Source organism: Halichondria panicea, chromosome 3 (assembly GCF_963675165.1).
Source record: "Halichondria panicea chromosome 3, odHalPani1.1, whole genome shotgun sequence".
Lineage (NCBI taxonomy): Eukaryota > Metazoa > Porifera > Demospongiae > Suberitida > Halichondriidae > Halichondria > Halichondria panicea.
In genome coordinates this window covers 1,290,797-1,313,399 of record NC_087379.1, presented here as the reverse complement: position 1 = coordinate 1,313,399, position 22,603 = coordinate 1,290,797, and the positions used below count along the sequence as shown (strand labels likewise).

At 41.2% G+C, this 22,603-nt stretch overlaps 1 protein-coding gene across 1 annotated transcript; it reads right to left on the bottom strand.

The window, feature by feature from the left end:
- Window positions 1-28: 28 nt before the first annotated feature.
- Window positions 29-22,123, bottom strand: LOC135333219 (splicing factor 3A subunit 1-like). The gene is made up of 17 exons (XM_064528136.1): window positions 21,881-22,123; window positions 21,606-21,644; window positions 21,154-21,317; window positions 20,815-20,921; window positions 20,488-20,566; window positions 20,227-20,370; window positions 19,730-19,820; window positions 19,469-19,540; window positions 19,088-19,221; window positions 18,526-18,766; window positions 18,062-18,287; window positions 17,844-17,921; window positions 17,537-17,717; window positions 16,852-17,055; window positions 9,984-10,085; window positions 8,193-8,264; window positions 29-287 (listed from the first exon to the last, which is right to left on the bottom strand). The coding sequence occupies exons 1-17, from the start codon at window positions 22,023-22,025 to the stop codon at window positions 186-188; spliced, it is 2,181 nt and encodes a 726-aa protein (XP_064384206.1). The 5' UTR covers window positions 22,026-22,123; the 3' UTR covers window positions 29-185.
- Between the last annotated feature and the right edge of the window lie 480 nt (window positions 22,124-22,603).

Sequence of the window (22,603 nt, the reverse complement as noted above, 5' to 3'; positions counted from 1 at the left end):
TTAGTTAGTGCATGCCAATTCTTCAGGATATAATAACACATACATTGTTTCATAATTAACACGGTATTAACACAATATTTAATATACTGAGCTAGGCATTATACTAAGCTAGCTATGGAGGTCAATATTGCAGAGCTACACAGTGCGGTGTATCAAAGACCAAATCTCGGCTTTCAAGTTAGCTTCTATTTTTTGCGACCTCCTCTCTCCTTGAGGGCGAGTGTAACGACTGTTGGTGCAGACACATTGTAGAATCCCAGTGAATTAGAGTCCTTCAGGAACATACCCTACAGGCACAAAAATACATAATTATTATCTTTGCAAAATTTTCAGTTTTAGTATGAAATGAAATGTACATGCCAAAGTAAGGACAGGCTGACTGACTTGCACCATGCAGTATAGCATATACCCTCTGAAAAAAAGACATCTCAAAAACACAAACAATTGTTAGAATGAAAAATCTGAGGCTAGCTGCTGTCAGACGTGGGTCTTGTTGGTTTGGATTATGCATTTAACATACTGAACGGGTGGGGTAACAGGTGATGCACACTTTAAGCAAGTAAGTGCATCACTTTATATCAAGATGAATTTCGGAGCAAGTCAGGCTCAGATGCAGCACTATTGCAAATTGACAATTACACACCATTTACCCAGTAAAATTAATAGTGAAGAGGTTAATTCAATTATGACAATTGACAATGGTTTCCCTGACCACAAGCAGACCAGGTGCACAAACACAGACTCTAAGAATAACCATATCTACGGAATAACGTACGTACATTGCAGCTATACTAGCAAAGCAAGAGATTGTTAAAATGAGCATGTGCTGAATGAATTAGTATTAATTAATTTTAGAGACATGCAGATTCTAGGTAAACAATTGCAAAGAAATTTTGTCACAATTTTAATGAATTTAGTGAATGCATAACATTGTTAGTGATTATACTCATTAGAACAGAGAGGGTACGAAATGTCCGCCCGCACATGCAGACTTCTCGTGTGAAGCAAAGCACAGCCATAGAACATATCCATGGGATGACTGAGCACCCATATCGAGGCTATAGTCTGTTCTCCAAGCTGATGAGTGGGCACCCATACCGAGGCTATAGACTGTGTTGGAGCACTCTCACTTGTAGGAGTTGCATAGTAAATAAGACTAAAAACATTAACCACACACCTGCACAGCCAGATGGGACAAGATCCCACACCTTCTCTATATAGACTGAACTACCTCACACCACTAAAAATGACTTGAAATGTAGGATTATAAAATTTTTAAATTGCTGCTGGCAGGATTCAAACTTGTGCAGACGAGAACAAAAGTGGACCCATTGCCTTAACCACTCGGCCATCACACTAGCTGCTACACTACAGAAGGTTTCAAGGAATGATATGACTAGGTACAGGTAACAGCTTGTCAGTGCTTCACAAATATTTTCTTATGGCAAGTTTATGCAGGTGAAAAATTAGCTGGAGCCGCTCTTGAACAGTGGCCTCTCTCGAATTGTAGCCTCCTTCAGCAAAATGAAACATTTAGTAGCTGATCAATCATACATGGTATTTCTTCCCCAGCAATAATCTCATTGACAACCAGACAGAGTGGACTGGTACGCAACTGTACAGCCATATACACACACGTCCATTATAATTTATATAGGAAGCTATTAATATTATTCTCTGAAAGTGAATTAAGCAACACGGATGGAATGCTAACGAGATAAGTTATCCTGGAAGGTAAATTGTGCCATGAATACAATCATGTGATTGCCTCTACCAGAATAGAGGATGCATTCATTTACAGCTGTAGGTTAGTGGTCACACTGATTGCAAGTGTACTGTCCACAGTCTGGTCAGCCTGTTGACTTATGAGACTTATGAGCTAGCCCACCAGCCAGCACAGAGGGTGATGAATACTTACAGCAGACACCAACAAACCAACTGTGGTTATAAATGAGTTCAACAGTTATCTAGCACAGCAGAGGGTGAAGTGAATACATACAGTTACAGAGTTGGTAGAGACCAACCAACCAACCAACTGTGGTTATAAATGAACTCAACACCTACTGTGACATTCATGTCGCCATGGATCCAGTCCCCATGGCGACAAGTGCTCTAGCTAGCTATCAAGGTCGGTCTAGGGACATTATACAATCACCATGCAAGTACAACCATCAGCCCCTGACAGTTGAACACACGCACCTGACGATAAAAAAGTACCGAGGAAAACCTAAAAACAGCAGAGAAATGACGCAGCAGTAGTTGTTACGAAGACTTTTCACAGTATGTTATTGTATAAACATATTAGCCACTGTTGTTGAAATGCTTTCAATAACACAACAAAAATGGACATAATAAAATGCATTTTTTGATTACTACATCCTAAACACATTCTTAAGTTAAGTAACAGGTGCACTTGAAAGACTCACTGAAAGATATTCAACGCTCTTAAAGATGCAAAAACAATCCAACCAAGATATATATTATTAATGTGTTGACCAAACTGTACAAAATAAGACCCATGCAGCTAGCTTGCACCTGTAAGATTAGTTAACTATACCAGTTGTTTTTATTACGTATCCCATAAGAATGCAATCAGGGATGTTACACAAACACACACTGTGTGTACAGCTCTATTCATGCACATCCTGGTGGTGCGTTGTTGGATCGGCCATCGCCTAAAATGGAGACCTTGAAGAACCAGACGAGGATATTACCACACCATTGCCACACATGACCAACTCACTTCCACAAACAAGCAAACAAATTAGACAGTTCCAAAGTGCCTCAGGACGTTACCGTACATGTGCATAACTAGGAGGGAGGTATTTGGTACAACGTATGAAACAACCACAATGTAGGGAAAAAGAGCAGCAGTATCGAATAACGAATTGGGAGCCTCTAAGCATTTAAACAGACCGGGTGCATGAGGTATGCTTCCAGTTTCTGGAGATGTGGTGCGAAAATATTTGGTATTTACTACCTACACAATGCCAAGCAACAATCACTCAATGATATCTAACAAACAATTAATGTCTCGCAATGCAAAGGCAAGTTCTTAGCTTACTCGATGTATTTGAACCAGGCATCCACCATTGATCTAAGTACACACCTCTTTTAAAAACTATCCAAGAGCTACAAAACGCATAGTTAGTAATTTATCAAGTTACAGACACTCAAAATTAAAGTATATCTATAGCTAGTAGAAGTATGTGATCTTGAATCACAGTCATACACATGTACGTACTACAATACAGTAACTATGACAGTAACTATAACACAGACGCTAATGTTTTCCTAACAGGAGCAGTAACACATCAGGAGCATTGAATGACAAGGCCTGGGAGGCTCTCATCATAAATCAGCTGACTACACTCACCTGGAATGTACACACACACACACACAACACTATTTCATGCACTTACACACATCTTCCTCTACTGGACACATATCCAACACCCCCGCCCACTCTCCTAACATGACGTGTGCTTGTAGAGAAAGAGATAAACCACATGTAGTTAACGATGCACATGTCAAAGTGAGGACAGGCTGACTGACTAGACCAAAGCTGTATCAGCGTAGTAACATGCATAGCGGGTATATTTCTAGGGTACCTAGTAACATGCATAGCGGGTATATTTCTAGGGTACCTAGTAACATGCATAGCGGGTATATTTCTAGGGTGCCTAGTAACATGCATAGCGGGTATATTTCTAGGGTGCCTAGTAACATGCATAGCGGGTATATTTCTAGGGTACCTAGTAACATGCATAGCGGGTATATTTCTAGGGTGCCTAGTAACATGCATAGCGGGTATATTTCTAGGGTACCTAGTAACATGCATAGCGGGTATATTTCTAGGGTACCTAGTAACATGCATAGCGGGTATATTTCTAGGGTGCCTAGTAACATGCATAGCGGGTATATTTCTAGGGTACCTAGTAACATGCATAGCGGGTATATTTCTAGGGTGCCTAGTAACATGCATAGCGGGTATATTTCTAGGGTACCTAGTAACATGCATAGCGGGTATATTTCTAGGGTACCTAGTAACATGCATAGCGGGTATATTTCTAGGGTACCTAGTAACATGCATGCTCTCAATTACAAGAGCTACAAAACAAATTATATCTTCTAATTTATCGGACAGCAAAAAATAATTATTTTGAAAATTGTCTGGGTATAATTGGAACATATTTTTTTTATAGAGCATGCAAAGTGTCCGGAATAATTAGAACAAGCAAGTAGCTGCATGCGAGCTAGCTAAGTTTAATTTAAACTTTCGTGAAATGATCGACGATCGCTGCACACGCACAGATCTCTTTGATACTGGCACATCATAATTATAGTTGCAATAAATCACAAAATTTAACGAGTAACAAATGAACAACAAAAGCAAATTGCCACGTAAATGCAGTCAAAGTCGAATAGTTTAATTAAATATTTATAAGGTATTTGACCTGGGGTCACAGAGTTCATACGTGCACATGCATGGCTTGTATAGACCACACGCACCGCTTCAAGATTTTTATCAAGTAAATAAACCGCTTTGTTAGTGAGCTTAATTCGCATACCAATGGTTTCGATGGTTACCATATAAGAGATACACGGCTCAGTGGTTGGACGTTAATAAAAACGTATAATAGTCGACCAGCGTTTTGAACTTGAAACATAATTACATGAAAACTAATCTCACAATAATAACAATAATTATTTCAAACCAATATAATAAACAGAGCAGTAGTTAACAAACGGAGGTTAGAGTCAGTCATGACAAGTCGAATAAAATAACAAAATACTGACTTTAGTTTCGTAGTTCAAACCACCACTACATTTATAACAAGCATAATTATTTCAACGAAAAATAGAATATTTATGCAGCTAATAGCTCAATTTGTACATACAGCTATAGTTTGCCAAAAGAGAGCTAAAAGCGTCTTATTGGCCAACACTCGACAACCTGACAGCTTTCAATGGGAAACACATGCTCTCAATTACCATCCCCCCACTCGTAACTAACGGAAACTTATGACTGTTTGACAATGCTCAATATGGAGTCTCCTTCCCTTGTCTTTGGCAGACTAGCACACAAAACAAAACACAACACCTCTGCCGAACACAACCAAATACAGGAAATTCAAACCAACACAAAATAAATGCATAATTTAATTATGTATAATTTATGCCCTAAACAAGTTTACATGTATACGTACATCGGCAGAAATAAATTAGACTAGAAAACGAAATGACAAACACAAATATAGTCAACCTAATGCCCACTTGGTGAGGACTATAGACAACACAGGTTGTTTGCATATCAATTAGTATAGTTACGTAGCACACAAATCGTCCATGTTTGGCTGAGGGGTTGAAAAGGATTGGCTGTCTTTACTGGAGGGAAGATTTCAGATCAACAAGTATTACGTGATCTTACGAGGGCACTGTATATTATGGTGTGGTGTGAGGATGCGTGGGCGGTTGGAGTTGAACTCCCACCCTAAACAAGATTAACCCCCACAGGCCTAAGGCTGAACAACATTAACCCTCTTGGTGCCTAAAAGACCCGAACAATAAGACGGTAATTTACTTGTAATGATCCAAGCAACTATCTTAACACAAGTACGACATACATCATAACAACACGTAATAATTATTGGCTACTATAGTCAGTGCTATCTGTTCAGCATACACACAGTACGCATAGTAAACAAACATGTGTATAATATGGTAGTGTATATATGGATGACCGTTAGTAGTACATGTATATGGTACGTTAGCAAATATGGTAGCAAATGAACTTCCTAAATGGGCAGTTACGAGTACACATGATTGTCAGGAGCTATAGCACATGACACACCCCCTCTGGTGGGGAGACGGGTATTTAGCGGATGTCACATGACCTCTCGTGCCTACACTGAGCACAATAGCACGGACAATGGATTGGCTGGCTGGTTGCTATCACGTGATACTCTACATCTTATATCACATGAATGGATAATATAAACGGCCATTATTTAAACAATAATAATCACAAGTGCAAAAAACATTTTGTGAAAAAATGGGAAAGAGTAGGGTTGGAAGAGCATGTGCACTGAAATAACAAAAAGTTCGAAAACAAGATTGTGGGTTGGTATAGTCTTGCATGCTCCAACTAGTTGAGGGTGGGGCACGATCTTTAACAGTTGGGTCCAGCACTACTTCTCGTTACACCTCTTTCTTTATTTGAGACGCTCGATCACCTATTTTACCATCAACTTGTATGTGTTTCTACATAATGACGCTTTGAATGAGGCTTTTTCAAACTAACGTTTCTTTCTGTTACAGCACCGAAACACTAGGTGTAAAATTAATATTAAATTTGAGACTCTACAGATGAGCCCTGCCCACCCAAAACTCGAAGTAGTGCTGGACCCAACTGTTAAAGATCGTGCCCCACCCTCAACTAGTTGGAGCATGCAAGACTATACCAACCCACAATCTTGTTTTCGAACTTTTTGTTATTTCAGTGCACATGCTCTTCCAACCCTACTCTTTCCCATTTTTTCACAAAATGTTTTTTGCACTTGTTTGTAAAATTTTTTCACTGCATGCATGCGTTATTTTATAAATAGTCCTGGGAAACCACGTACAATATTTTAAGTAATTACGTTTTGTTGTGTCTATTCTAATGGGCGTTCCTTTTAGGGTTACCCATCTTGTTCACATCCTTTTGAGCGGCTCATCCAACATGCAACCCTACTTCTCACCATTATTTTTTTCACAAATGTTTTTTTACACTAGTTTGTATCTACACTTTTTTCTTCACAGGTACCATTTATCTATGGTGCTAGCTAGATCAAATATCTTCAGAAGGTGGCAATCCACCTTTACTATGATAAAAAGAGCTAGATCTAGCTAACTGCACTGAATTTTTATTTGCACTGTTGCAGTTTGTGTCTGTTATGATAATTTTCATGAAGTTTTTTGGTCTTTATGCACGCAATAATTTATTATCACAAGCTAGCTCAGAGCAGGCGCGCTCAGAATGCAATGAAGAGCTTTACTTGCAAACATTAACTGGAGCGGTAAGAATCGACAGTGCAAAACACTACTGTTGCTATAGACCTCAAGGGTTGCTAAGATAAGAGGGGTGTGGCCATGCTGTCTGCTATGTCTGAGCATGCTCAGTAGGAAAACAATGGCGAACTGACCTCTGCACCTAATAAAGAAGCCATATCATACACCCTAGCAAATTTAACTTCGAAGGAAAGCGATTAGTTCGGGACGTACCCAAGGCGACAGAGGACACTAATATGTGTCTAGTTTGTGCTGTGGAGCTACAGTTCTCTAGATTATCTCGCGGAAGAACGTGAGGAGAAGAATGACAAAAAGTTGTTGTTTTTTTACTTTTGCTGTTTTTATAACTTTTTCATACAATGTTCAATTCAGTTCATATTTCACACAAATGTCACAAATGATATTAGCTACAGATATATAAACTCAAAATAACTTTGTCTTGCTTCTTGGGTGACATCCAGAGGGGGCCTTTTTGCTGTTTTCGACCCAACCCTACTATTAGCACTACCGTGCTAATGATTACGTACCATAAACCTAAAATTATGCTCGATCATGTTTATTTAGGCCTTCCATACTTCATAATAATTATAACAACAGAGTCGTAAGAATGCTTATTACATTACCTAATTGGAACTGACAAACAGTAAAAGGATATCACATGATCAGTGATACGGTACGATACGGTACGACTGGTTTCCACACAGCAATATGACATTCCATAATAGAACACTATCAAATAACATATATACAACACCTTTTTAGGGATTGTCCAAAAGGCAATTTGTTACTCAAAAGTAGCTCAAACAGGATGAAAGGACATGAACTATGTTTGCACATCGAGGTTGTAAGAAAAATCCCCATTACACAAAGCAGCTGATACTAATTGTATTACCATGGGTCAAATAACAGCTGTGGTAGAATAAGTTGGCAGACCAACGGAGGCTTAGGAAACCAGCTCATGCATGGAACAGATGAGGTTGAGTGTTGTCTTTGATTTGGGATATTAGTTGGCAAAAAACAACCAAATCAATCAAAATGGAAGTGGAGCAGGCTTCAGCAATTAAAGCTGATCAGTATTATGCACATGACTGATTGTGTCTAATTATTTCTCATGTACATGTAATATAATATTGACTTACTCCAATTTGCAGTTTCTGTTTCCCAGTCGGCATTCCTAGCTCATCAGCGAGTTTGGCCTTGATTACTGACACCTGTGTGTGGTGTGTGTATGAGGGGTGTGTGGGAGGGGTGTATGTATGGGAGGGGTGTATGTGTGTAAGGTGTGTGTGTGTGTGTGTGTAAGGTGGTGTGTGTGTAAGGTGTGTGTGTGTGTGTGTGTGTAAGGTGTGTGGTGTGGGTGTGTAAAGTGTGCGTGTGTGTAAGGTGTGTGGTGTGGGTGTGTATGAGGGGTGTGTGTGTGTGTGTACTAGTGTGAATGTGTGTAGTAAATGATGTTTTGACAGATAGGTTCAACAGCCACTTTCCAAGCACTTGACTGAAGAGCATTGGGCCAGCAACACAAACACATTGTATAAACAAACAGCTATCCATGGCAACAAGTGAGTAACCAATAAACCCCAAACTCTTTGCTGAGGTAACACAGTTTAGACAGCCTGTCTGCATCAAGCCATTGAGCACAGACAAGAATGACTATATTAGACCAAGAGAACTCTTGATTAGACCAACAGGGGGCTGAAGGTTAGTTAAGAGAGTGTGCATGATCATAATAGAGGGGCTTCTCAAGTCAAAAGGGAGCATGCAGATCTAATGGCTGCAGTTGGCAAATACATACATGTACATACATGTAATGTTTTGGGAGAGCAGCTATACAGCTGAGCACCACTACAGTTGAGAGAGTTATGCAGGGGAGATAACTAAGCCGTTGAGTGAACATGCATGACTAAACCTTCCAAGTAACATACACCTTAGAGTGATGTAATGCAGTACGTATATGGCAGATCTTCTTCCAAGACGTCACTTAATTAGAATACTCACTAGCCTATAATATTATTATTATAATACTGTATAGCGGGTAATTTTCGTGGGGTAAAAATTCGTTTAACTGGAAAACGGTAATTTTCATGAGTATAAATTTTGTTTAACTTCATTGCATGCGTTTACGGTAAGCCACGCCTACCTTTTCGTGTAGGCCAACTTGCCCACGAACATTGCACATGACTATTGTGCTTTGCAAGCATCAAACATAATAATGCAAACTTTGATCACTTTGCAAAACCCCAAAATAGTAATTACACACAATCCTTGCTAGTTTTACTAGCAATTATAATAATATACCGTATATCTTCTAATTTATCGGACAGAAAAAAATAATTATTTTGGAAATTGTCCAGGTATAATTGGAACAGATTTTTATAGAGCATGCGAAGTGTCCGGAATAATTAGAACAAGTATGCAGCTGCATGCGAGCTAGCTAAGTTTAATAGAACAGTGTGCGACTGAATATAGTTGCACTAGCTATCTAAAGCTAGCTACTCAAAGCTATCTAACTGCAGCACTCTAAGTCTTACTTGCCGTCTATGAATGTAACTCAACTTTTCAAGGTATATTGTCCGGATATTTAGAAGGAATGTAATATTAAAGCACTGGAGTGTCCGTTGTATTAGAACAGCGAAAATTGCCCAAAAGAGTGTCCGGGGTAATTAGAAGTGTCCGATAAATTAGAAGATATACGGTAGTAGCTTTGCGCCTTTTTGACTTATATCTGGGTGAAAATTTGGTGGAAAATAATTTTTTGTTTCCCATACAACCCTGCCTTTGCATACATTGTTACGGCTCGGAAATAAAATAATGTTCAACTTATGCCAGAACACAGAACACAAGATCGCAAAGGGTCAACTTTTCTGCTAATTTGACTCATTCGCAAAAGTTCACCAGCAAAATATTCTAGTAATAACTATGGTGTAACTCACGGGGTCGGCAATTGGTAGAGTGACGGAGACAAACTGGCCAGTCAGTTTCCATTCTCCTCTCTCCGGCAGGTTGGGTACTGACACTTGGAACGTCACTAGACCCTGTAGGGGGGAGGGGCAGTCGTTAAAACATAATATCACATGATAGAACTCTCCAGTAGCTACGAAATACAGTGGACCCCTTTTATATCGACACATTACGAATTAAGGATACAAATCTTTTCCCATTGTAGTTCGTACGAAAATTTGCCACAAAAAAAATTACTTGCTATAATACGGTATACTGAGGCGGCCTTTGTTGATTGTTTACTGTTCATTTGGGACCTGGCCTATAATTATATTGCAGTCGGTTTTTCTTCAGGGGTGCATGCATGCATAGCCATTAAGAGCTAGGGTTTCCACTACATCTTTGGACAAACCAAGCACGAGAACTGATTACACTAAAAACACATTTCCATTAAAAACCATATTGGAATGTGCAATATTACCACAATCAGCTGACAAACATTCCAACATCTCTAAGTCTAACTCGCTCGCAACTAGCGAACTAACTAGTTTGCGTCCTGTTAGGCCACGCATGGCTGCATCACATACCAATAGATGGGACACAATGGAACAAAAACGTTTTGACTGGTTTCCACAAACAATATTTGAATGGCTTCGGGCTAGCAAAACCCAAATATATGCATCAAATTATCATCTCTGGTTAGACCATATTCAAGGTTTCTGATTAACAGTTAAACCACTAGCAACATACACAGTGGAAGGGCACTTGTTAATATTCATTTATTACCCTTCGGACAAATGGAAATACCAATCGACCTTATAAGGTAGCGCTATTGGAACTGTATTACAAGATAATGCCCCTCCATTAATTTTTGTTGTTAATGTAAACAAAGCCTCGATCAGGGCACTTAGGGAAACTATCTGGTATGCAAATCTGATTATGTTAATGATGTTTCAAGAGGCTGTGTGTTTGGTATACGTAGGTGAGACAGCAACTAGAGTGAAGCCTGTCTGTAGTGGTCAGCCTGTTAGCAGGTCACACTCTATAATACAGCCAGGGTAATGGGCCCCAAAGTCTCCATAGCATGTGTTTGGACTTGTGTTAGCAGACCACCCTCTATAATACAGCCAGGTTAATGGGCCCCAAGTCTCTCCATAGCATGTGTTTGTACCTGTGTTAGCAGACCACCCTCTATAATACAGCCACTGTTAGTCTGCCCAAGGGGTGGCCACTATGTAGATAAGTTTAACTGTTACTGATCGATTACTTTGTGTAATAAGCAGACATTCAAGCAATTCTTGGGCCATGACCCAAATAATAATTTCCGTGTAAAAAGTTAACTGCCAATTACACACCTGAAAGATTACTAATACAACAGAGACAATGGGACTCAAAATAGTCACGCTATTTAAACAAAACTAATTATGGAACAATAAACGTCTACCCAGCCAGCGCAAAGCTCCTCTGTGAAGCCCCAGGGGGGCCACCACACATCCTGACGAGAGCTGGAACCATCTGCACAATGAACGTCTACCCAGCCAGCGCAAAGCTCCTCTGTGAAGCCCCAGGGGGGGCCACCACACATCCTGATGAGAGCTGATAATCACCAGCACCACCATGACCACATCCTAGTCCTAGGATGCAACCTGTCTCTTTATTGGTGCACTCTGATAAATAAAGTTGTCATTGACAACAGCAGCTCGTTAGCAAAGAGGGCACAAGCTACATGTACATTGTACAACCATTTTTATGACATTCGCAACACAAACTATGGAGACTATAAAAGATAGCTTTGGAACAGGCCTGATTTAGAAAAAACATAGACGCATGCTCTAGATCTACAATACAAAAATGGCCACAATACGAAAATAATCCGCTATACGATATACGGTACAACACACCCATGCACCATATATGGGCATAGACGTATCATGCAACCACATTGCATTGTGCACAGAACAACAATAACAAAATCTGATAACCTGTCACCTCTGATATATCCTACACAAACTTTGGGTCTTTAAAACTAATCAACACTGGTTAACATAACAGGACTATAATATCTAAGCACACCAACTATGTAAGCAAAATAATATAGCTTCCTACAAAATAATAAAACCGGAGGACACGACACGAATACCTCGATTCAGGCTTGGTCACGTGCAAAATTCAACAGTAAATTAGCATGTGACCAATTACATGTGTACCTCAATTTTAGCCTAATCGAGATACTCGTGTCGGACCTCCTCTGGGGCAACATGCACTTATGAATGATATCTGGAACTATGAGCATCACTGGTTGGGTTGAGTGTGTCCACATAATACATACAGCTGCCATTGTCTCAGCACACACTTATTACCCGAGGCGCGCGTGGGCGGCCACAGGTATAGTAGTAGTTGGTTTGTTTGTCTGTTTGTTTGTCACAAGTGTATCTACTCACCTGGATGCCATAGCGCTGCGTTTACAGCATAGACAGCCTTCACACAACAATATATTGGTTTAAATAGTGGCAGATCTTGATGTTAAAGCTTCTTTGTCGAATAAAAGCGAGCAAAAGCTAAGAAGCATAAACTTGCAGCTAGCTAGCTACACGTGGCCTTGACTAGGTATTTGGAGCTGAAGTGATCCGTACCAGCAACAATTGAATAAGTCAAAGTAGAATTGTGACTGGGCCATGGGTTTGGTTGTTGACTGACTCTGGATCCTATACTCCAGCCTGGCAGGAGCCATACTTCTCTAAGTCTAAGACTCCAGGGGCTTCTTTGCTGTGATCCCAGTCTCCACAGTGCATGTCTCATGCATGTATGTTGCTACTACTTTAGTTTTATTGCTCTTGAGTTGCTGTGCTATCTAGTCATATACATGCTACATGCACTGCATTATATCACTCCTCTGGTTTCTTTATAGTCATGTCACCAGCCGAGGGTTTGCACTTTAGTGCTCTAGTTTGACTGTGTAAACAACTGGAGCTGCTTGCTTCCTATAAAATGAGCCGGTGGGGAAAACACCAAAAAACCAGACACTGTGGCACTATGATTATATATCTAGTAAAGAGCTAGAGAAAATCACTTAATTACAACGTGACTTATGTACCAATGTCACAATAGTGAACGCCCACACACGCATAAGCAGACTAGAGATGACACAATTTAAAATTTATAATTTCAACCTGAAAGGAATGTGAAGAAAGGACGACCAAGAGATATATATAGCCACATAAGAACTATATACCATATATGGTATGGATAAGAACAAGGCAGTGTTACTACAAGAGGGGACAGTGGGCAGCACACCTGTTACGATTGATGACCATCATGGACACCATAAAAAAATTAATCAATACACCCACACACCCACACCCACACACAAGTGTGAGTATACCATGTGTGTGTGTGTGTGGTGTGCTAGGCCATGAAGCCATACAAGAGTATTGGAAGCCATAGAAACAAGCCGCGGCTGCTAAGTCAAAGATGAAGCAGTGTTTAATAATTATGTTCTTACGTTATAGTTGTGACACATGCACGAGTGCCATATGGCAGATATTGGCACAGTGTTTCCTTTGATCTGCCCACTCAAAATGCAACAAATCTGATTAATACACACACTTCCTAAGAGTTTAGACATTATTAACTCCTCACTTCCTTAATGGAGGAAACACACACTGTACCTTGTCTATATAGGAGGATGTAACAAGATTCCATATGGTCAATAATTTTCTGCAAGTTACACCAATAATTAATATTAGTGATTTTACATAAATCCAAACTAGATATTTTGTTTTTAGCATCAAATTTTTAATTAATGGACACACGGACACACATGATGTACGTACGAACTATGCATGGATTTTATCTCGAATTAAAGAACAAAGAAAAAGGAGAGCCTGTGTAGAGGCTAATAATTATATAGACAGGCTTCTGCACAAAGCTTTCATTGCATAGAGGAGAACACGCACACGCACGCACGCACGCACACACACACACACACACACTTTGGAGGAGCTATAAAATACGAATCGTCTTAACTTCAACTACTCTAATCAATGTCAGGTGACAAAGACATTTCGTAATAATTATTTTAAACAGTAGAGTGAATATTCTACATAATAAGGTGGGGTGGGGTATGCCACAAAACACAGAATATGTACTGTTATAAAAAGGACACCATTAAAATGTCGAGGAGAAGTCCACTAATAATTATTATATTATTAACACTGGTGGACAGTGTACGTGCAGCACTGCACACCGCATCACCACCTGTCCATCACGCCCACACACACTATTAGCACACCGCAGACAATAACAGCCCTTGCTGCCCTCAGGCAAGGATGCTATTCTCATCCCTCCAGACACGGTGATCTCACTCTCTGAAATGCAGGTCCACACAAAAGATGCCCATATCCTATAAGCTGCACTGACCACATACTTGTAGCACCCACACCACATAACACACCGAAAACAAAACAAACGGCCCTGGACTGATAACGAATCTACACATATACGCCCTCAGGGCATACATACATGTGTACAAGATCTATACACACATAAGTATAATAGCGAATATTAGAAGTGTCCCAGAGGAGGAAATCACCCCAACTGCATGGGATGTAATTACATCCTAAGATATGTGACAACTGTTTGATCTCTGAGCATACAGTACAGGAAGAGAATGGTTGGAATCCTACTAAGCCTCATCAAATGCACTAATGGCAGAGATGAAAGACCATGCTCTATAATAGGAAACCCCTACAGTGTACCGGCTGACAGAGAGGGGCTACCTCACAAGAGCCCTTACCACGCACGCACAGGGGTTGTGAAAGAGGAAGAGATTTAAACTGATGCTATATTATAAGGCCGGATAGCGACAGTATTATATCCCATAAATGGATGGTGGGCACAGAAGAGGTCAGATCATCATGACGACAGTGGCCCTTAACGTAGATTGTGTAATAGATTAACTCAATTATAACGAGCTCAACTGTTGTCTGACGGGATATTGCTAGTTGGGATGCAAATTAAGAGCACATGTTTAAGTGCCCGAGGCAACAGCCCTTGAGGGAGAGGGCTGGTCAATAACTGACGTGGGATTGTTTATAAGGGAAAGAAAAATAGGACTAACACCGTGCCCCCTCACTACACTGTCAGGGTGTCACACAGTGGTTCTAGCTCCAATCCCCCCCCCCCCCAAACTTTGCATTCAAGTATGCTAGTTGTATGACTGAGTGTCCATAGCTGGCAATTTTACATACTAACAGAGGGTATTGAAATAACAGTTGACCTTTTTTTAGCAAAATGTTCTGGTTACTTTTCTTATTTCCCCCCTCTACTTCAAAATCTTGTATGACACCCTGACACTGTACCCACTACATGTACACATATTACTAGAATATTTTGCGGGTGAAAAACGTTTGCAAATGAGCCAAATCAGCAAAAAATTTGACTCTTTGGGATCTAACTATTGCTTTCTGGCAAGGATCGTGTGTATTTATTAGTATTAATTTCGGTTTTGTGGATTTTATTGTTGCGAATTGATAAACCATCGCAAGTGTTTGATGCTCCCAAAACATTCTAGTAATACGGTACATGCATACATAATTTTACTCTCTCTAAGAGCAAGGTGTAGTAATTACTAGCTCTGACCACACTGTACAACTCAGCGGTTGCTTGCGTCATATCTGATTGGTTTGCTAACAGCCCTTACGATTATCCTTCATCCTCCTAGCCCATAGAGTAAGACATGTCTAGTGACACTTAAAATATAAATAAATATTGTACGAGCACAACCCAGGATAAGATAATTAGATCACTTCTGGTACATTGTATGCTATCGACCTCAAACTCCATGCAGAGAGAAAAAGAGAGATAGAGGTTAATGAAATAGCAACAAGCCCATTACATCCTTAATAACAGCACCACTTATTTTCAACACATACATCGTATTCAATCACTATAAGCTAGCTGTCAATTAAGTTTCAAAGGTTTGTCGGCTCTCAATACAAAAGTGCAAAGGCCACAAAAAGTTACCTGCTGAACAGGAATTAGATATAAACACATATCCTTAAAAACGGGCCACACATTAAACTTTGTGGATGTAAGTACAAAAAAATTCTTTTATCTCTGCTCAATAATCCTATCACGACCACACACAACGTTGGTGACCTCATCACCTCTAACTCTCTTTAAGGCAACGAGACATACTTATCAATTTATCAACCGCAACGCTTAGAGTAAAAATGGTTTTGTCCGTCTGTAACATATCCCACAGGAAAAGGCAGCCCTTAGAATACTATAGAGCAACATACCAAACAATCATGCTATAATCTGTTATCCTGATGAATGAAAGAAAGAAGACATATAATAATACACGTGTGTACAAACGCAATAAATGCTTTTTTAATCATTTGCTTCCACTTTCTGAGGGAGGTGATCTTCTGAAGCTTTTGACAGACCATTATCTATTATTTTATATCAACAAAACCCGTCAAAGATCCAACTCACTGCCAAGCACAGATACTAACAAATCAACAAATACAAGACACACCTACCTCCATTATAATAGCGTAGAAAATAAAATAAAAGTTACTGATCGTATTCCTCCCATTAAAACCATGGGCCAGTGAACAATATTTATAACAGCACTGTGTGAGCTGCCACTAAAATTATAATAGTGTACAAAAAATAGATTAAAAAGTTAGGGCTTATAATTATTATTCCCAAGCCAGGTTTACTGCTCATTGACAATTAGGAGCAAATATTGGGAGTGCCAACATATACATGTACTTATGTAGACATAAGCGAGACTTACTTAACCCAACCACTTCACGTATCACTATAAATCATTTATTTCTAACACCCACTCACTGGATTATTGGAGATGAACTCGTGTTCTCCAATCAGCTCGTCTTCAGCTCTCGTTCTTTTAGCCACAGGGGGTGCAATATCGAGGGGCATAGGGGGGAGGGGCATGCCTGGGATAGGAGGGGCCGAGTTTGGTATTTGCTGCATAAGCCCGGGGGGAGGTCCTTGTTGCATCATACCACCGTGAGGCATGGGGGGACCGGGTTGCTGTGTGTGTGTGTGTGTGTGTGTGGGTGGGTGGGTGGGTGTGTGTGTGGGGTGTGTGTGGTGTGTGTGTGTGTGGGTGGGTGTGTGTGTGTGCGGTGTGTGTGTGTGGGGGGTGTGTGTATGTGTGGGTGGGTGTGTGCAGTGTGGGGTGTGTGTGTGTGGGAGGGGGTGATAAGTGAGGGATCTTTTAACACTGTGCTATTACAGTATATGTAGGGTATTTCAAAATTTAGCATACATTGAGTAAAATTTAGCTTCAAGTGTCCGGGATGTGTTCATGCACTCAGTGTGGATGTACAGAAAGCTCTTATCCTTGCTCTAATAATCCTATCACCCACACACACTGTGGTGACATCATGACCTTATATGCCACTTTGAAAGTTTTGGGCACACCACTGTTAACTACTAATGTTATTACACAATATAGCATACATGTAGAGAAAGATGGTGGATTCAAAAATCAGCTGTTAACGAGGCTCACCTGCATGTGATGTCCCATCATCTGGTGGTGAGGGGGTGGTCCACCCATGGAGTGCATGTGAGGGTGTGAGAGCATGGGTCTGGGAGGGGCTGAGAACAGGGGGGCGGGGGCACGGGGGCGGGATGAGAAGATGGAGGACGACTGACTCATCCCCTGAGACGGACCTTGCTTAGCTCTGTCACTGTATAGGGGGCAACATACGCAATAAAACCATTCATATACATTCACACACTTTAAATAAATACAGAAAGGTGTTTCAGGTGTTATCGAATATACATCATATGAGTATACTACTACTAAGACTTACATTGCTTCGTTTGCTTTCCTTATAGCCTCCAATTGTTCGGCAATGTTCTCTTTAGCCTTCTTTTTAGCCATGTCAGCACTGAACAGGAAAGCAGCAAGTGTCGTCATGATAATACAAAGAACAAAGACCACATCCTTGAAGAGTACGAGCAACTTAAAACATGCAGAGCTTTACGATCATATTGTATATATCTTTCTTATATTGGAGACCACACCCACCTTCCGGAATGACCATCCCATTGGACGCCGGCCTTGGCTTGGTGTTCTTCCTCCCCAATCTTCTGACCAATCATAGTCTCCTCTCGTCCAAAGATGTCCGTACGTCTCGAGGCCAGGTTTCTCAGATTAGAGCCGATCTGCATACCCTCCTCAAACACTTCCTTCTGCGTCCTCTTCTCCTCCACTTGTTTCTTCTGACCCTCCACCCAGCGAGGGTCCAGCAAACCTGAGGAAGGGGGAGGGGCTCACAATACACTATATAATTAACAGCATTTGGTCCCTTTTTTTCTAAAATGGAAGTTTAAAACTACTAGAAAACTCTACGTGTACATTTCTGCAGTATGCATGCGATATTAAATTCGTGGGTATAAATGTTCGCGGTAGATGCTTAATTAGCGAAAATCGTAAACATTTATACCCTCGAAATATACCCGCTATACGGTATACAGAGATGGGTCTCTCACTATATCTCATGTGCTCCTGCATCTTGTGAGCCGGTATCTTCTCTCCAGTGATGGGAGAGATGAGGAACTGTCCCTCAGTGGGAGCCTTCTCTGTCACCGGCTTAGAGGGTCCGTGGGTCTTAGGGTTGTAGTCTCGGCGGATCTCAATGGGGCCGGTGGGCGTGGCACTTTGTGATACGAGTGGGCGTGCCTTGGGTACAGGTGGAGAGGGTGGGCGTTTCGGAGATGGTGGTCTAGTTTCCTGGGAGTATAGCGGGTGATTGGTGATCAAATATATCACAGGTACCAAATGCTTATACATGTAGACAGTGTATTTTCCAGACATTGCTTCACCTGATCATGCTGCCATAGAGAAGCAATGGTGACTATATACAGTATGTGTATAAACCAGGCTTGCTGCAATCAAAATGAGAATCTAGGAACTCAAAACAAAAGATGCATTTCAGTTGCTCTTAGGCCTATCACATAAAGATCTGTGATGGGACCGAACTACCAAACCTTAGCAACAAGGGAGGGGGTGTTTTACACGATGGATTCCACAACTTGGGATCAATTCAAGTACCTCGGGTTCATTTTCCTCGACCTCCATCTCAATCTCCTGCACATCTCCAGTCTCCTCTGACAGCCGCTGGTACTTCTGTTGCTGGAGCAGCCGCTGTGCCAACTGGGTGGGGCGGATGGGCGGGGGAAGGTAGCCTAGAGGGAGGTGGGTTGTCAACATACTGTAGTACATGTACAATCGTGCAACAAAACTCTTGGTTGATTTTCAACAGTAAAAACTATGACCCTTTACCAGACATGATATCTCAGTCTGTTTTCAAATGTAGCACCAACGACCCTTTACCAACCATACATACGCATCATTTTTCACAAGGTGATAAACTACCATTACCAGACACTGCGGTAAAGGGTGGCCTGTGTGATTTGCTAGTAATGGACGTACCCATTTCAGACTCTTTGAAGTTGATGGTCTCTACCAGTATGAAGTCGTGCCAGTCAATCTGAGCATACTCCACTGCAGGCGGAGGAGGGAATAAGCAACTTTCAAACAAACAATCAACTTTCTACACTATTAATGAACGCTCATTAATAGAACCGCTTCCTCTGCAGGTACAGACATTATAATTATACAAGTTACTGCATGTATTTACTTTATAATTCACCCCCCCCCCCAAGTTACCCCCTTCCCTCAACTACCCCTCACCTCTCTCCTTCTCTTGTTTCTCCTCCTGCTGCCTCTTCTGTCTCTCCTGGTAACGATGCCAGTCCACACGATGCTTGGCACGGTCCAGCATCTGAGCAGTGTACATGCAACAACAAGACAGTTAGTTACTGCATGGAATACTGCACACACGTACAGCAAGCCTGCTGTTGCCTAACTCAAGCACTGTGACAAGACAGTTAGTTACTGCATGGAATACTGCACACACGTACAGCAAGCCTGCTGTTGCCTAACTCAAGCACTGTGACAGTGAAACGCGCAACATTTACATGATTGTATGCATTATGCTACCTTCAAATTGAATGCACCAACATTTGGAATTTGGTAATATCAAAGCTCTACGGCTATCCCTACTCTCTTGTAATTATTTGAGATGCCATCACTTATGTTCTGGTGATCCATGCAGCTACATGTACTACATGTGTAACTGCTATTATACTATAATAGCCTAGAGCTTACAACACAAACTGTTCGCTCACTCCGAAAGGGTTTTCAAGGTCCTTCTTGAACTTTGTCAGTGTCTCCTTCTTGGGGTTAATGATGGTTGTGTATTGCTCCACCATCTTAGTGAAGTACGAGAACAGAGGATGTTGCTTGCGGAGGAAGTCAAAATGGTAGTTCCTCTACAAACGGAAAAGAAGACATTATATTCATACTCAGTATTTGGAAAAAATCAACCAATTTGAAAGCAAAACATGCCTCGAGGCATTAAGCACTCGGTGTTTGTGGGATTTATTTACCTGTTCTTTCATCATGAGTTTGTCGAGGAATTGTGTTCCATTTCTGGCCACAAACTGAGCAGTCAGCTTCACAATGTCACTGCAACAGGGACGAGGGTGTTTCCATAAGAGCTTTAATTATTAGCTACTATCGATTAATACAACCAGGAGTACAATTTAGCTCCTGCTATAGATAGATAACTCTCTTACAGTTTATATAGAGGTGGCCTGCTAAACACATGGAGATTTTGGGGCCATTAAGACACCTCAGGCTATGACCTACATGCTCATACTGATCACCATGACTACACACACACACGCAGTGACCAGGTGTCCCCATGCACTCACAGGTCTTGTCCAGAGATGGACGGTGGCTCTACCATGAACTCAAAGTCAGGAGGAGGTTCCTTGGGCACTACCGTCTCCATCACAGCCTGACTGACCTTGGTGGGGGGCTGCAAGGTGGGGGGTACACAGGTGCACACAATCATTGTACATGTACAGTACTACACGTTCATTCGTATTTGGTACAAAGCCTGAGGGGGTCATCACGCATGCACGATCACTACAAGTTCAGTGCATTGATCGTCGTCGTGTCATTTTCAATTATGTGATAAAATGCATTTACTCGTGCACGCATGTCGGAAATCCTCTGAAACAGACATTAGTGTGATAACATTATCTCACCACATATCCAGGTTGCTGTGCGGCTGCTATCTCCTGAGCCACACCCTCTTGTATCTCCTTGATCTTGTGCTGATAGTAGGCATTGTACGGGTCGTGTGAATTGAGAAAGTTGAACTTTGAGTTCCCCGCCTCGTTACTCTTGATACGAGTCTCGAACTCTGGCCCTGCATATTGTAGTGAGGGGCATGTAATGTACAGAGCAGCCATGCACGCTAGGGGCAGCAGCTATGTTACAGACATAGGTCAAGTCTTAATAACAAATAGTCGTACGTCATTGATGTTTAGAACGCATGCAGTTGCTAAATGTGATAGTCTACAACAAGATCAACTTTTCATTAGAGCACTAATTAAATTATTGGTGAAGACAGATATTAAATTGAGGGCCGTCCGTGGTTAATTGGTTAAAGGTATAATTATTGCTTTGGCTCGTTCAATGTCATCATTACACTCACCATTTCTGGCTACAAAGTCGGCAGTCTTGTCAACGATATCTGCAATGGTGGCTCAGGAAGACAACTGCTACACACATACACATACACAAACGCATATAATTATGTGCGTGTTAAGTATAAGGTTAGTCGGAAGTTAATTGATTTAAATATTTAAATTTCAAAATGTGTGATGAATAATTATAAAAAGTACAGGACAATCAATCACTATCCTCGTATACGCCAGACCTCCTCTCAGCTGTAGAGTACCACACATGTAGTTACTATAACATGGATACTCCTAACTTCAGGAGGGGGGTAGATGATCCCCACCACAGCCCTGGATGCAGGGGCCTCCTCCACTGCTGCCACTGGTGCAGCTTCTGGCTTCTCTTGAGCGCTCTCTCCATCCTTTGGGACACTGGGAGACACTAGCTCTGGCATCTGGTGCTCAGGGTGAACCGTACAGAGCAAGGGATAGGGGTGGGCTAACTGTTAGCTTCTTGGCTTGTTAGTGATTTATTTAGCCGAATTACTCCACGTGGTTTGGAGAAAGCTCGAAAGAAATATTGAAAACTTGCAACTAACAATGGCTGATAGTTGTTACAAAGATCAGAGGAATGCTCCCTGCACACAGCCAGCAGAAGCAGCTGGGTGAGTAGGCATCATCCAATAGGTTAGAGGGATGTATCCAGTACGTTTAAATCTATAGGCAACCTCTATTTAGGTTTGTTGGGATAAAAACTTCATGTGTTACACTGTTAGACTGTACTGAAGCTGTACATCTATAGCATCGATCTACAGCTTCAGTACAGTCTAGTATAGACTATGCCACTACATTGATGCCTCTAGGCTCTTGAGGCTATGTGTACAGTCCATCTTACCTCCTTCCAAACACACACACGTACGTACATATAATAAATACAGGCCTAAAACTATATTAAGCAAAAACCAATACTTCATCAGTTCATATACATTCTTGCACTCAGTGATAAGAAGTTGAAGCCGTGCTGTGCCTGCCC